At 45.1% G+C, this 15,828-nt stretch overlaps 1 protein-coding gene across 1 annotated transcript in view; it reads left to right on the forward strand.

The window, feature by feature from the left end:
- Positions 1-15,828, forward strand: part of LOC126525985 (RNA binding protein fox-1 homolog 2-like) — a 323,725-nt gene that overhangs the window by 191,298 nt on the left and 116,599 nt on the right. The window contains exon 3 of the mRNA XM_055067939.2: positions 3,063-3,179. Coding sequence (XP_054923914.2) covers positions 3,063-3,179 — 117 coding nt within the window. The remainder of the gene's footprint in view (positions 1-3,062; positions 3,180-15,828) is intronic.

Genomic DNA, 15,828 nt, shown 5'->3' on the forward strand with positions numbered 1-15,828 from the left:
GAGTGTGGCGGGTCGTCAAAGGCGCGTCTGTTCATCGCTTGAATTTGTTAATATTTCTAGACTTGGTCTTCCGTGTCTGCGAAAGATATATGGCTCACCGCGGTATTCACGCTCAGCCGAACATTATTGCGCTCCAAAAACATTCGCAAGCCCTTGGCGACAACCTGGCCCTGCTCGTTTCTCTGCACTTCCTCCTTTATTATTATTTCTCTCTCTCTTTATTTCTGTGTGTGTACATTACGCCTCAAGCTATACAATTTGTTTCCACCGTCAAAATGAAGGACGTGCAGCCATCGAAGGCAGCACGAGAAACTTGGCGTCGCGAAGCTAAGGCGCGCGTGTCACTGCAAGGAGTGCGCTCTTTAGAAAAAAACCTATGTTGGTTCATCTGGTGCCCAAACAACAACCGTCATCCGTGTTGCGTGCATTTCCTTTCTGAAAAGAAAGCAGCGACTGACGTTGACTGTTAAATAATCAAATGGTCAATTAATTTTAAAGTGTAACGGAACCGCTCAGCGACACTTTCGTCTGCGGTGAAGGGAACCTTGAGATTCGGTTTCGTAATTAAGTCACAATTGTTGGTAGCTAGAGTCTCTATAATGGGGCCCTCAATTACATGTGAGCGTAATTACTTCGTTTAAACGAAGCACGTTAGGGCTTGTCCGGCCCCTCTGTTCGTCCTGTACGTATTCGCGCATCGGAGCTGACGACTAAAGTAAATTTGGAGGCTTGTAGCCTCCAACGTGGACTTTCTTTCGCAGTAAAGTATCCTTGAGGTGAGCGTCGAATGCGCCGCTCAATCAAAGGCGTTAGCACAGACGAGTCGTTTCAAAGAGAGCAAGCAGAGGAGTGCTTCGATTGCCGTGAGGACCTCAAGTTTGAGTGCAAAGTTAGAACGTGAACGGAGCAGGAGAATACCTTGCGCTCGCTTTCATTAGTGTCTCAGCACTCGGTTTGGTTTTTGATGTTGAATGAAAAATAAAAATAATAACAACCTTTCTACTATGTGTGGACATGACTCAAGGGAGCCAACGGAGACCGCGTTTCACGTCGTGTGTTTCGAGCGTCCTGATCGCTTCATCGTAGCCTTTGGAACGTTCGACGGCGACGCTTGGGGTGCGCACCCGTTGGGTGACTTTGTTTGCCTGCATAACACGATCGATTACTTTATGTGCTGTCGCGTGATATCGAACGCTGAGGAATTATAGCAGCCAGACGATTTATTAGCTCTCGCTGCTGCAACAGGACATTGCTGCTGTTATAGACATGCTTAATGGTGAATTCTGGGCTATAGAAGAGACATCAAACAATGGAAAAGAACTCGATATAGTAATGCGGTATGAGCATGTTTGCTAACGCGCGTGGGGTTCTGTGGTCTTGGCTGTGTTCTGGCTTTTCTGCGTGGTTCGCTAACACTCTAGTGTGCGCCACTGGCGCAGACGTGACACTAAAACTCGCTACCACGCGTTGGCGGCGTACGCAATCGTGGTTTGATGATGATGATGATGATGATCATGATTGTTATGATGATGCATGAAATCTGCACAGTGTGTCTCGGCCTTTCTGCGTATTCTTTTTTTTTGTATGTGGTTTTTGGTTTGCTGACACGTTTTACCATCACCGCAAGAATGTAACGGGTTACTAGTGCCTGCGGAACTTGTTGGGTCATCATGGCTGCCTCACACCACCCTACTAGTCATACACACACGCGCGACACCGTCGTTCATCTGTCCATAGTGTTTTGGCCTTGCTGCTGCGATGTCCCTTTCTTTGCTGTAGCCAAGCCTTGCCGTGATGTAGCACTTCTTGGTGCATAGCTACATTGTTTGTTCTTTGTGTTTCTTTTGTTTATGCATTTAGCTCATAGACCAATGTGTCGGATGCGTGTGCATTTGTATGTCTCTATCCGCAATTCTTGCGATGCCTTGCAGCGGTCACCACCGTAGCTCTGGACACGCTTTGCCCGTAGCCTAGCTCTCTAGCGTACCCACCTGTCGTTATTTTAGGCTTTAGTTGTCAGCTTAAAATTTTCCTCTCAATGTAGAAATAGGATGTGACGTCATGGCATCACCGCAAGAGGAACCGAGACGACGAATAAATTCAATTTCTGTACAAAGAGTCTTGAGTGAACCATGGTTGAGATCATGTCTTGTTTCGGTATTCTATGAGCTGTTTATTTTATTCCCTGCCAAATTATAACACTGCAAAACTTGCCGCATTTGTGGCGTGCTACTTTTCAGCATCTTTCCGAACTTGTATTTGTTGAATCATCCTGACATAGCAAGAAAGAGACAGAAATGTGGCTAGGTGGCACGCGGTTCCTCACGTGCTACTCCTGCAGGTCCAGTTTTTTTAAAGGTCCGTATTCGCGACGTTTTCGCCAGTGTGCGACGCGAAAGCTAAACGCGAGCCTCGGAGATTGGGGGATCCCCGCGCTACAGTGGGCGTACGTCCACTTCCTTGATTTCGCTCAAAAGTTCAGGGGGCGTCGTTCGCGGGATTGTTGCCATGTGCCAATGTGCGGGACTTCCGTGAATGATGTGCGTAACATAGTTGAACGATGCAGCAAGGATATGTAAGATGGTCACTTTCAAAACGAAGAGAAATTTGACGACCTTTGTATCCGCCTAGTGTCAAGAGACGGCTTCAGCAAAGCTGAATGCCTTCTACTAGCCTTAGACGCAGTAGTTACTGGAAAATTGAAATCAGCTTGCTTGTGACAGCTTCTGATGACGAGTGGCTGGATTTCACTTATTTGCCGGCGTAAACGTGTTTACAGCAACATAAACAGTCCAAGAATAATTCTTGAATTTTTATTTTTGAGAGTCGTCCGAAACAAGAACAATCAAGTGTTACAAGCGTTAAGCCACAGTCAGTGATTGTGACGTCATAAGCATTTTCAACTCTCGGCAGGAGGATACAGCTCACAAGCTCGAGGCGAGCACATGGTCTCAACCGTGTTGGTGTGAAAAAGAAAAAAAAAGAGAGGGAGAGGAGAGTGGAATTGAAGCAAGCGTTTCTTTTGTCTGTGTGTGTTGTGTGCTTGACTTGCTCATTTGCAGATCGTGAAACAGAAACTGTCGGCCGATGCTGGCGCAGCCGCGCGCATGCGCATTGCTTACCTCGAGCAACCAGGCACTCTCGAAGCCAGGGACATCACCGGCACAGCCGTCGACAAAGTGCGTATATGACACACATGACACATGAGCGACAAACGTCGGAGAGAATAAGAGCGTTACATGAGTGACCGCTGAGTGTGTCGATCGATGCGGTGATCTCTGTTGTGGCCAGCGAGCAGTTCAACTGCCCGTCTCGCAACCGAGCTGCGCAGCAATGCGCGCTCGCTGCAGCGCAGTGGGCGGAGTGGTGTGCAGCAGCGCGCTGTTCGCGCTCGGTTTACTTGACAAATCCGGCACATTTTGGACTTTGGAGGCTCCGTGAATCGGGGAAGTCTCGGTGGCTGTGTCTCGCCCTGCTGCTGAGTCGCGGATTCGACTCCCTGCAACGGTGGCCGCATTTCATTGGGAGCGGAATGCAAAAAGTATCAGCCGCCGGCTGAACAATTACGTTGCGGCCAGCACATTTGCCCATGTCTTTTCGTTCTTTTCACTAACACAAATAATAAAAATAAACAATTGATCGTGTGCTTATTTTTAGGTGCACGTTCTAAAACAACCTAACGTGGTCAAAATTGGAGGCCTTCCGTTACGGCGTGTTTCACAGTCCGTGTAGTACTTTGGGACATTAAGCCCTGTCATTTCCTTGTCAGTCAGGCGCTCGGTCAGTCTCCCACAATATTGCCGTACTTCCTTGGCGGGTGTCACTGAGGCCAGAAAGTTGTTGAATGTTCGCTAAATTTTGTTTGAAAGTCGCTAATATTGTCGCTAGAACCGTCGAGTGAATTTTAGATAACGTAGTCGTTTTGGAGCATTGTAATATAAGCTAAGATGGCACAAATCATTTACCGAAGCTTTCCTGCTTTGTCTATAGCGTCGGTGTAGGGGAGGACTATACAAGTAAGTTTACCGGCACGTTCCATATAGGGCTTTTATTATACTAGTATACGTAACAATGGCTAAGTGGCTAATAAAGCTGAAATCTTTCGTGCACCTTCATATTGCAACGTTATAAATCCAAGACGATTAAAAAAAAAAAAAACGGCTAACGGGATTTTTTAGCACGATAATTAAGAAACTTGGGCCACATTATTCCACATAGTTTTGTAGTTCTTGTTAACTGGCTGATGGCAACTGCGTAATCTTGATGTGTGTTAAACACTATAATTTCGCCCTCTTTATCCCTCTGAAAGCAGTGTCGATTTGTCTAAAATCCGTGAGAGACAGAAGCGATGTGTGCATTTTCGTGTGAACGAGCCTAGCCGCTCCGATATGTACGTCTTAACTGTCGATCTCTCTGATTATGCTTTAACTGCCTTTTAAATCTCATCAAACATCTTGTTGCAATTAGTTTATGTAAATTAAGTTTACTGCTTCGGTTTCAAACGTTCTCCACTAGGACGTATACTAATAGCGATAACTGCGCAATCCGCAGCGTTAAAGACATTTCAAATGGTTTTGCATATATGTATAAATTATATATATATATATATATATATATATATATATATATATATATATATATATATGCATGGCGGTGGCAGCCGTAGCTTTCATCGTTATCACAGAGATCATGCTGCGTACAGCAAATGTGGGTTTTTACCCGTAGTTATAAATTGCGTGGTAGAAAGTAATTTTCGAGGCAACTTTTCTAACTTCGAAGTCACCAAAATATCGCCTGTTGCTGTGTCGTGTCGATAAAGAGTCGCCGGTCACTAATAAAAATATTTCTCGCTGAACATACAAGAAAGTTTCTAAATCTAGCGACAAAATCACTAAAATGGCAATACTGGCCTCCCATTGTTCGAGCACTACAGAGTTTCCAAACACCCAAGTTGACCTGTGCTGAAAACAGGGGCCGCAGTATAGTGATAAGGAAGCACCGCTCTCAAGGTGAATGAGTGAATTCCAGCGTTCAACGCGCCGAAACCACGATTTGATTATGAGGCACGCTGTAGTGGGCGACTCCGGATTAATTTTGATCTTACGGGCGTTTTTTTGCATTTCGCCCCCATGGAAATCAATGCAGCCGCCGCGGCCGGTAGTCGATCCCGCGACCTCGTGCTTAGCAGCGCAGCACCAAAGCCGCTAAGCCACCACGGCGGGTTACAAAAATCACTCCTGGACCACTATACATATACTGGATGTACCTTATCTTTTAGAAGGTCCCAATTATTTTAAAAATTGTCTGTAGCAGATAGCACAAGTCTAACCCTTTATCTAAATTACTCAATGAGGCGGCCATTGGTCCTGCTAGAAATCAAAGAACCTAATTGCCATAACTCAATTTTATTTAATTGTTTTCGGCACATATTTATATATACGACTGAGTGACCGAATGATATCCCCAGTGGACTTTCTCTCCTTTTAATCTTTCCGTCCCCCTTTCCCTTTCCCCAGTGTAAGGTAGCCAACCGGGCTCAGTCCTGGTTAACCTCCCTACCTTTCATTTATCATTTGCTCTCTCTCTCTCTCTATAGCCGGCGAGTCCACAAGGCGTATCTACTAGGAACGAATTATCTGGATGGTGCCAGTTTCGATATAACAATTTTCAATGTTTGCGGTGAAATGCATTTGCGTTCCAGTTACCTTTTTTTTAAGTAAACGCTGTTTTCTGTATTGAAGCACAATAGTAACTGGAACACCAACGCATTTCATCGCAAACTTTGAAAATGAATATATCGAAACTGGTGCAGTCCACAGAATTCGTTCCAAGCTTTGCGAGAGACCGCCTATAATTCGTAGGATTTAAATATGGGCCGTAATATAATTAAATAGAAAGTTAGTTGGGGTAATTACTTTAATTATGAATTAGGCACTTTGATTTCTCGTAGAAGTAATGGCCGCCTCACCGAGTAATTTAAACCGGGGGCTAGAATTGTGCTATCTGCCATGGGCAATGTTTAAAAATTTTGCACCTTCGAAAAAAAAAAAAGAGCACCCGGCATGTATAGTCCTGCGGATGCAGAACCGCATCGCCGTCGTTAACCTCTCCGCGCACGAGGCCGTTTTGTGAGAAACAAAACGTGCGGAACAAGCACCCGATTTTGCGTCCAAAACGGAAGCATTTGCCGTGACAAAGGCTCGTCTGCCCGGAGAGGGCTGTGGTGCGTTCCTGGTTTTAATAATGTACAATTACGGCAATTAGGAATAAATATACGGGTGTCGCAATTCTGTTTGAGGTCGGCGTGTTTTTACTATCGGGTGCTGGACGACCAGACACCAAATTATAGACTGGCACGACACCTGTTTCGTTGGTGGCTTCCGCATAACGGGTGTCCACTTTGCGGTCTCGTCAAATATTGACAGGGAGAGTCTGTGTGTCTTACGCGTTGGCAGTCGTTCCTATTATCAGTTAGCGCCTAATTAACGCACCCCTTTAACGGCCAAACACTGAACCTTTTTTTAACGAGAAGAAATTAGAACTACTTGTTCGCTTTTATTTCTGGCCACGGGGGAGTACAATTGCCTACACATAAAAAAAAGGAACAATGAGTTTTTTTTTCTTTTTTAGTTAAAGTTCATTTATTATATAGCAGGTAATTAGTGATTGGTTTGCTGAGCCGTCTAGAACCAAGGAGCGGGCACAAACTCACCCCACCGTATCAAAAACGCTGGTGTCGGTTATGCGCTAAGTCTGCCTCGCTTAAGTCAGAATTTTTTGAGGTATCGAATTCATGCAGCCTAGCATGCGCGATAGGTTGGGCATTATATGGATAAGCTTCAAAGTGCACGTGCTTGCCGTTTCTTTCGTGACAGAAGTAAATAAAAATTAAAAAGAACAGAACGTCGACCAAGAAGGAGTGGTTGGTAAGATGTAGACGGAAAACAGGTAAACCTGGTACACATAAAAGGCAAGCTCAAGAAAGAAATGTTTCCTGGCGCGGTATACCCAATGCCCTTCGCAAGTGGCGGCTACATTACCACGAGGTATGCGGCAATATTGAAAGGCGCCTGACACAACAGGTGAATGATGTTACAAAGAATAATACGCCGCGGAACACGGGCTAGCTCCTAATGATGAGATTGACTGAGGCAAGGCTTCCGTAATGGCCCAGTAATTCAACTCCATATCGCGGCAATAAATCTCGGTAGTCTCTGTCTATATAGACTACCATACTGAATCGCATTCTGGGGGTCGTCCGATCCAGAACCACGATCTGGTTATGAGGCACGCCGTAAACATTTTAATTTTGACCACCTGAGCCTACTTGACGTCCACTTAACTGCGTTCGTGCCCGTCGTCGAGGTGCGGCGTGCGCAGGCAGCGCAGACAGCGTGCATCCGCCGGGCTGCCGTGGCGCGGCGGGTGCGACGGTGGCAGTTTCACCGGCACGCCATGGGTGGGACGGGCTTGGTGCGAGGATTTGACCAGTTTTGCAGCATTTGAAGGAAAACTTCAACAAAATATAATGACTGATGGAAGTGGATATCTGATTTAGGCCGTCCATTATTTTATGAAAAGTGTTGAAAATCGCAAATATCTTCAAACCCTTACCAATTCTGTGGCAATTTTCGTAACTAATTCAGGCCCGAAATCGAAATTCCACTTCAAAAAGTCACTAAAATTTAGGTTTCTCTCACAAATTCAACAAACTTCATTAAAATCGGCGCAGGGGTTATCTCAATCAGCAATGCATTTCTACGTTTTACGTGTATTTGAATAAGCGTCATTGTAGTTGTGCCTCAGCAAATTTTTCGTAGTAAGACGAAGCTTTTACTTTGCATGCCATATATAAATGCGAGGGAACGGAGACGTTGTTTTTCTAGGCAACCACTTCACCATTTTATGTTTGCTGCATTTAAAAGAAGTAAATACTCAGTGCCTGAAACAAACTTTTCTTTATAACATTTCAAATTTATTTAGAAACATTGCTTAAACTCGCCAAATTTGAGGAAAACACAACTATCAAGTTTACAACTTTGTAACGCAACAATGAAGAAGAGATTTCACAATTCTGCGAATTGCACTTAATAACGCATCTAAAGCGGGCAAAATTGGTCTACCATACACCGCTCCGAAGTCGGGCTTTTGCAACAACCTCGTAAACGTTTTAAGACTTTCAGGTAATATGTAAATTTAGATGCAGTGGTGGTCCAACTGCGCTATTTGCACCATTTTGCTACAATTCGACTTGCCTACGCCCATGCACTCAAGTGTCATTTGTGCCAACTGCGCAAGTACGGTATTTTCGCGTTTTCACGGCAATGCAATGTTTTCAGCAGGGTTATGCAACTATTTTCAACGACTGATTTCCGGAAGCCCGATTTTTCGGACGTGCCCCATCATTCGAACGCCTTCGCGGCACCGCCACGGTACACCATAGAGTCAGTGTCTGAAATTTCGGATGCAAATGCCAGGCGCATATCCTTGTTCTCGTTAGGCTCCAAAATTTTATGTAATTCTTTACAAAATCAAGTTTTTTGCCTACCTAAATAGATATGCTTGCAACATACCGTGCAACATACCGTGCATACCTTCCGTGGGAAGGCTAGCTTAACTGGCCGCTGTTAGCTTGGCGTCTTGCTTCACTCTTGAGCAGCACTTACTGACTCCACAGTAATAGCAGTATTCCGCACTTTTCGCCATGACCGCTGGTACAAAACGGCATTTATCGAAGCCTATTCCGCCGCCATTTTGATAACTTCGCTGCCTCGAACAGGCGCCCTCGCACGCAGATCCTCTGGCAGCCGTATAGCCAACATCGCGGCAACGCTAGGCCTAGCTACTTCGACGTTCGCTACCAAGCTTCTTGCGGTTCGGTGCCGTGTTTTTCATTAAAATAATTCACCGCTGTTAGCAATGGCACCGAGTCCGCCTTTATAATCCTCGCAAATGGCTTCGAAACTCAAAAAGCAGGACGCGTTGCATAATGTCGGTTCCCAAAAGTTAGCTTCGCCTCGATATAGTAGTGTTGGACGGTGAAGCATACGCGAAGTACTGCGGGGAAGCATGTCAAGAGTAGGAAGCGGCAATTGTCACGGGACACAGTATGCATTCCTTAATTATACACGCGCGCACCCGCCGCCTCCTGTCACAGTACGAGCATCGATACGCGTAACAATTGTACTGGCAGCCCTTCAGAACTATTTCGGACGTGCCTGTGGCAACTTAAGCCCTTGGGGGCAGTAAAAGGTAGTCCTTCGAATTGTCAGTCGGGTATCAGCGACAAAAGTTACGGTTTTACGCCAAACCGATTCGTATCTATTCGCAGAGGCCACACGACACACGGGATGCCAACAAACCGCATCGCAACGAAAGCCAGCGTACAGAATGGCACGAACATTGTTCCCCACCGCCATCACCATCTTTGCGACACACCGCACGGAGACATCGCCGTTCATAGAGGCAGAGTCTCTTGTCGAGCTTCTAGCATTGTTATTGGGCGTAATACACATTTTTGTCTAGTGCGGTACAGCATATCAAAGCACATCTGTCATTTGGAATGCACATAAGACATTTGCCATCACTGTCTTGTGCCTTACGGCGCAAAATGTCCTAGCTCATTTGTAATTTTATATCTGTCTTGCGGCAAGGCGCATATCCTTGTTCTCGTTAGTCTCCAAAATTTTATGTAATTCTTTACAAAATAAAGTTATTTGCCTACCCAAATAGATATGCTTGCAACATACCGTGCATGGCATACCTTCCGTGGGAAGGCTAGCTTAACTGGCCGCTGTTAGCTTTGCGTCTTGCTTCCCTCTTGAGCAGCACTTACTGACTGCACAGTAATAGCAGTATTCCCTAAATGGCTACAGATAACTGTTGTACTACTCCAAGTGTTCCAAAAAGACAAATTTTCCTGCTCCGGAACTGTTCCAAAATACTGGTTTGGCCGCTGCTGAACTGCTCCAGAAAGACATCTTTCCTGCTTTAAAATTGTTCCAAATACTAAACAGGCTGAACCACCACTGGGATATCAAGTTTGTGCACTTTAGATGCTCTCACAAATGCAGTTTGCAATAACAGAGCCGCGATATCTGTTTTTCAGCTCAGTCGCGGATTTTTAAACCTCGTGCTTATTTTCTTTTGCTTCATTTTTTTAGAATTACCAATTTATTTATTTATTTATTTATTTATTTATTTATTTATTGACAATACACTTCCGGGCCATTGAAGGGCTTTGAGTAAGGGGGGCAGCAGTAATTACATGACAGAAAAACAGCAAAGTGCAACATCGTTATACAATATTAACACGCAACGAGTTCAAGTTATCGCGGAATGTGTCACTATTAGTGATGGATCTGTAAATCTAGGATTTCTGTAAAGGATTTCAGGACCCGAGTCAAAATTCGGCTTTATTTCTGCGTTCAGATAGGTGGCACCGGAGTTGGCCCCGAACTACAGTTTCCTCCTAAGCGTTTCGATCAGTTTATGTTCTTTTAACAAGGCTTTTTGTACAGAAGTCGAAACATCTCAAACTGATGAACGACATCTTTTTTGGTCGGCGTCCTCCTTTCCCTGGAGACATCAATTTGAAGGCCGATTGCCTGCATCGCCGCAAGAGGCGAATGCGCCTGCTCGATCCACTGTGTAGGGTAGCATCTTACAGGAAAGCGCGTCGTGGTACACCCGAGCAAATATGCTCCGGCATTATGCGATGCTGTCGTACCCTGCCCTACCAATAAGGTAAAACGCGCGTTTGCCTTTTGTGTGTGCAGACAGTACTTACAGCAAATAAACTGTTGCCCAGTCATAGATAAATGGGTAGTTTTACTGATTGAGTTAACGAGATAAGGAAAAAAATGTCACACACAAAAAAAGTTTACAATCTTTGGGACGTGTCCTGTCCCCAAACAATAGTTGTCTTATGTCTTGCTCGCGTTTTCTTTCTTGAATACTCTGCGTCGCTACTTCCTTGTCAAGAATGCTGTGTCACGATCATAGCGGACATACCGTTTGTGACTTGGAAGTTCCGGGCGCTCAGCGTTGAACAAAGGGAAGGTACGCAACATATAGATGACGATTATTGTTTGCGGACAAGATACGCACCATGACGTGCAAACTTTCTTTAAAGCGCCGATCCGATATGAATGCGACATGAACAGTTCAAGCGTGAGTAACCTGTGAACGGTCGAGTTCCCCCTCGTACGCTATTGATGTCGCCGCGCTGTCGTAGCCAATATTTCGCGTTTGGTGTAACGCGGGCCTTTTGTTAAAAGGAGGAGACGACTAGTCGGGACCAGTACGTAGGCGTAACCGCAGTGAAATGCACATGCAGCCATCATAATAAACCGAGAATGTGTCCAGCGTAAACATATCCTAATATATTGGGGCAAGTACACGAATTAAAGAGGTGTTCCACTGCAGATCTTATTCTGGGCACGAAATATCCTTAATACACTGCAGTTTCGTTGAAGCTCGAAACACCTAAAGCAGTTTGGAGGCAAAATTGATTACTCCTCCTATCCTTTATCCCGATCGCTGTTTGGGTGACCGATATAAGCTAGTACAATAACATCGTAGCTAAATGGCCAGACCTTCGTGTAGCTGTTCTCGCTGCTTATACATCTCCGTCGACTATCAGTCTCTCGCATGTTCATAAGAACCAGTGGTTGCCAAATGCAGGAAAACCAAGAGGGATACATTTTTAATGGTACATTCACGACGTACAGTACAGCCGTCTGCTGCTACCGAGAATGATTGCATTAGAAAAAGCCGTGTAATACATGGCAAGAAAGCAGGCAGTGCGCGGGGAGTCCCTCAAGGCAGATGAGGGGACGGATGAGAATGTAGAGGGAACCGAGTCAATCGGCACACACTGTGATGTCGATGCTAGGCTGGAGAAAATGGAAGCGTTCTAGGAAGAGCTTGTCAAATAAGTTGAAGAGCTCAAAATGAGCTAAATAAGGATGCATGTAAGGTAGTAGAAAAAGGACTTGAAGCAGCCGAGGAAAAGCTGAACAGGGCCGCCATGGTGACCGAGAATGGTCATGATAATGGAACGCAGTCCCCCGACGTGACCGGAGAGGGAGTGCCAGCAAAGTGCGTCGAATGCGTAAAACGCGGTGAGGGGTTAGCTGGAAAGAGCGGCACCAACCTTGAGGCCGCCACGTGGAAAAAGCAGGAACGCATGGGTCAATGCCACATGTCAATTCCGAATCACGCGGAAAATGACAAAGTGAAGCAGGGAGAGGTAGGAGTGGGTGAAATGGTGATTATCGCCGGTGACTCAACCCGGGTAGGTCCTCAGAAGCAATTGTGGAGAGGGTGAAAGACGATAAAAGAGTGGCGGTAGGGACATTTCCGGGGCGGACGCTGGGTTCTGTCATGAAGTGAGCAAAAGCAAAGCTCGTGGAAAATGCCCCCGTGCGCAACCTTGTCATAGCAGCAGGTGGTCTAAATGACGTCCTAAACAGGAAAGGGACAGGACTAGCCCAGCGCTTGGCGAAGGGGGTGGACGACTTGCGCGAGCTGTCCCCTCAGGTGCAGATCGGGGTGTGCACGGTGCCGGAGGTGCCTGTGCGTGACAGTCACATACAAAGAGCAGTAGTGGCTGCTAATGAGGCGATATCGCAAATGAGCCGAGAGAAAGGCTTCGAGGTTGTCGAAGTAAAAAGGGAAGTGAAAAGGTGTGGTGGTTTTTAACGAGACGGGATCCACTTCAATTACAGGCTTGCACGACAAGTGGGCTGGCGACTTCCTGGTCGCGCTGTTGCTTTATTAAAGGGCCCACGGGCGCTAAGGAGGCCAGAGTAGGCAGTAATGAAGAAGGACCCCTAAGGGAACCTCATTATATCATCGCCGTCAATAACAGAAAAAGGAGGAAAGCAATAAAGAGAGCTCGCCATGCAATAGGCTACGTAAACATGCAGGGCGGCAGAAGAAAGGAAAAGTGGGCAGAGATTGAGGAGCAGTCAAATAAAGAAAAAATAGGGGTGTATGCGGTTGCAGAAACGCACCTTAGAGACTCGGAAGAGCCGCCAGTGATTGGGAATTGTTTGGGAAGGGTGCAACAGAACTAAGTCGGAAAGAAAGGGAGGGGGACTCGGAATGCTCATCCATCAGGGAGCCAAATGGAAAAGAGTAAATTCGCAATGTCAAGAGCATCTTTGGTTATCAGGTACAATGAGTGGGAAAGAATTTGGCTGGGCGTTAAGTATTTGTGGACCGGAAATAATTGCACAGAGAAGAATAAAGAGTTAGTGGAATGCATAAGCGCTGATATTAAGGGTTTCGGGAATGGTGTTGAAATTTCTTATTAGGTGACATGAATGCCCACATACAGGATCTAGATGGCTATACCGACCATAACGGGTAGCAAATGCTAGACTTTTGTGAGCAACATAACCTCGTGATCGTGAATACAGGACCTAAGTGTGAATGGGAGATCACGTGGGAAGTGGGAAACCGGCGATCAACCATTGATTACTGTCTGATGACAGAATGAATTCATGGTAAGTTGAGAGAAATGGTCATTGATGAGGAAGGGTATAGCAGCATAGGGAGTGACCATAAACGCATCATTTTCAAAATAGGATATGTAGTTGAGAAAGAGAGCAAGGAGTGCAAAATGACCAGTCCAAATTTTAACGCTGAACAAATAACAAATATAGTCACTAGAGTCGAGGAACAATTTGGCAAATGGCCAAATAAACAGTGAGAATATAGTGAGCTTCTAAGTGTAATAACGACTGAAATACGGAAAGAGAAACATGTTCGTTGGAAAGGAAAAAATCCGAAAAGCTGGTAGAACAGGGAGATACGAGAAGCGATCGGCGAACGACAGAAAGCATCTCGAGAGCACAAGCAGGCAAAGAAGGCGCAGTTGCCGCATGATGAAGTAGCCAATAAATGGGAAGTATACCGGGAGAAAAAGTCTATGGTTCAAGTACTGGTGCAAGTAAAATTAAAAGCTGAAAGTGAACCTTGCTTGTCAGAAATACGGGAGAAAAAGAAGGCCGCACCTAGAATATTTTGGAACCACATAAGATTATTAGGCAGGAAGTCAACAACAATACAACATATCCAAGGCGAAGATGAAAACAGACTGGAAGGAGAAGCGGCAATAAATTACATCCGAAAAATAACAGCCGAATCTTTCCAAGGCAATGACGAGGTTGTAGTTGAAGAAAAAAAAGAGCATGAAAGAGACCCAGGTGGAAAAGGAGCTGGTGCTGACAAATTTCAACTGGAAGAATGCCGAAGAGAAAATTCCTAAGCGCACAGCCACAGGTCTAGACGAGGTTCCCGTTGGGCTGATAAATGAACTAGGACCAAAAAGTAAGGAAGCTCTGGTGAAAGCAGTGGAAAAAACTTTAAAAGATAGACGACGAGATAGATAGACAGTTGGCGACAAAGTAGAATGAATTTAATTTATAAAGGTAAGGGGGAGAAAGATAGAATTCACTCGTATAGACCGTTGACGATTACATCGTTAATATACAGGCTAGCAATGCAGGCAATCAAATTAAAGCTGCAATCATGGGCACAGAATAATGGCATTTTGGGAGAACTTCAGAATTACTTCAGAATAGGTAGGCGTTTAGATTATAACTTACTTGTTCTTACACAGTGTATCGAAATATCAAAAGTAGAAAGCAGACCGTTATATCTGGCCTTTTTAGACATTACAGGAGCCTATGACAACGTATACCGAAACATTTTGTGTAATATTCTGGAAGGAGTTTAGATGGCGATTGTCTACAGCTTTTGAGAGAGATTTACCTAGAAAATACCGTTTGCGCTGAATGGGAAGGGATGAGGAGCGAGGAGAAAGTTGGTATCAACAAGAAACTGATGCTGGGGTGCCCTTTATCCCCACTGCTGTTTATGATGTACATGGTGTGAGGATGGAGAGGTCGCTAGAAGGAACTAATATCGGCTTTAATCTCTCGTACAAACAGGCGGATACAGTAGTAGAGCAGCAGCGTCCAGGTTTATTTGATGCGGACGACATTGTGTTGCTAGCCAACAAGCAAAATGATTTGCAACATCTGGCTAATATCTGTGGACAGGAAGGCAAAAATTTAGGTTCGGAATGTAGTGTTAGAAAATCAGGTGTTATGATAGTCAATGAAAACAGTGAACAGACAGTGGCAATACAGGGCCAAGGAATACCTCGGGTAAGAGAATATAAATACCTTGGTATATGGATAAACGAAGGCAATAGATATATGGAAACACTGAAAAAAAAAACAGTGAAGGGGAAGAGAAATGCAGCCATAATGAAGCACAAAGCGCTATGGGGATACAATAGGTACAAGGTGCTCCGAGGTATCTGAAAAAGTGTAATGATTCCAGGACTTACTTTTTGGAAATGCGGTTGTTTGCTTTAAATCAGGGGTACAATCAGGAATCGATAGGAACTAAAGGTCAGTGGGACGCCTCGCATTGGGCGCTCACGGGAAGACTACGAATGAAGCTGTGCAGGGTCATATGGGCTGGACTAGTTTTGAAATGAGGGAAGTTCGCAGTAAAATTGAGAATGAAGAACGACTGAGGAATATGGAAGAAAGTAAATGGGCTGGGAGAGTGTTGAGGTATCTGTACATGAAAAACATTGATTCACAGTGGAGGAAAATAACTAGGAAGCTTACCAGCAAGCATGCGGCCTGTAGGGTGGGCAACATAGCAACAAAAAACGTCAAACAGAAAGTCAGAGCGGCTGCATTAATCGCATGGGTGGCGGAAATGGAAAAGAAACCTGCCATGAGTAACCACTTAAGAGGAAAAAACGAAATCAGGAAAGAAACACTTTATGATAACTCA

The sequence above is a fragment of the Dermacentor andersoni genome, chromosome 8 (genome assembly GCF_023375885.2).
Source record: "Dermacentor andersoni chromosome 8, qqDerAnde1_hic_scaffold, whole genome shotgun sequence".
Taxonomy (NCBI): Eukaryota; Metazoa; Arthropoda; class Arachnida; order Ixodida; family Ixodidae; genus Dermacentor; species Dermacentor andersoni.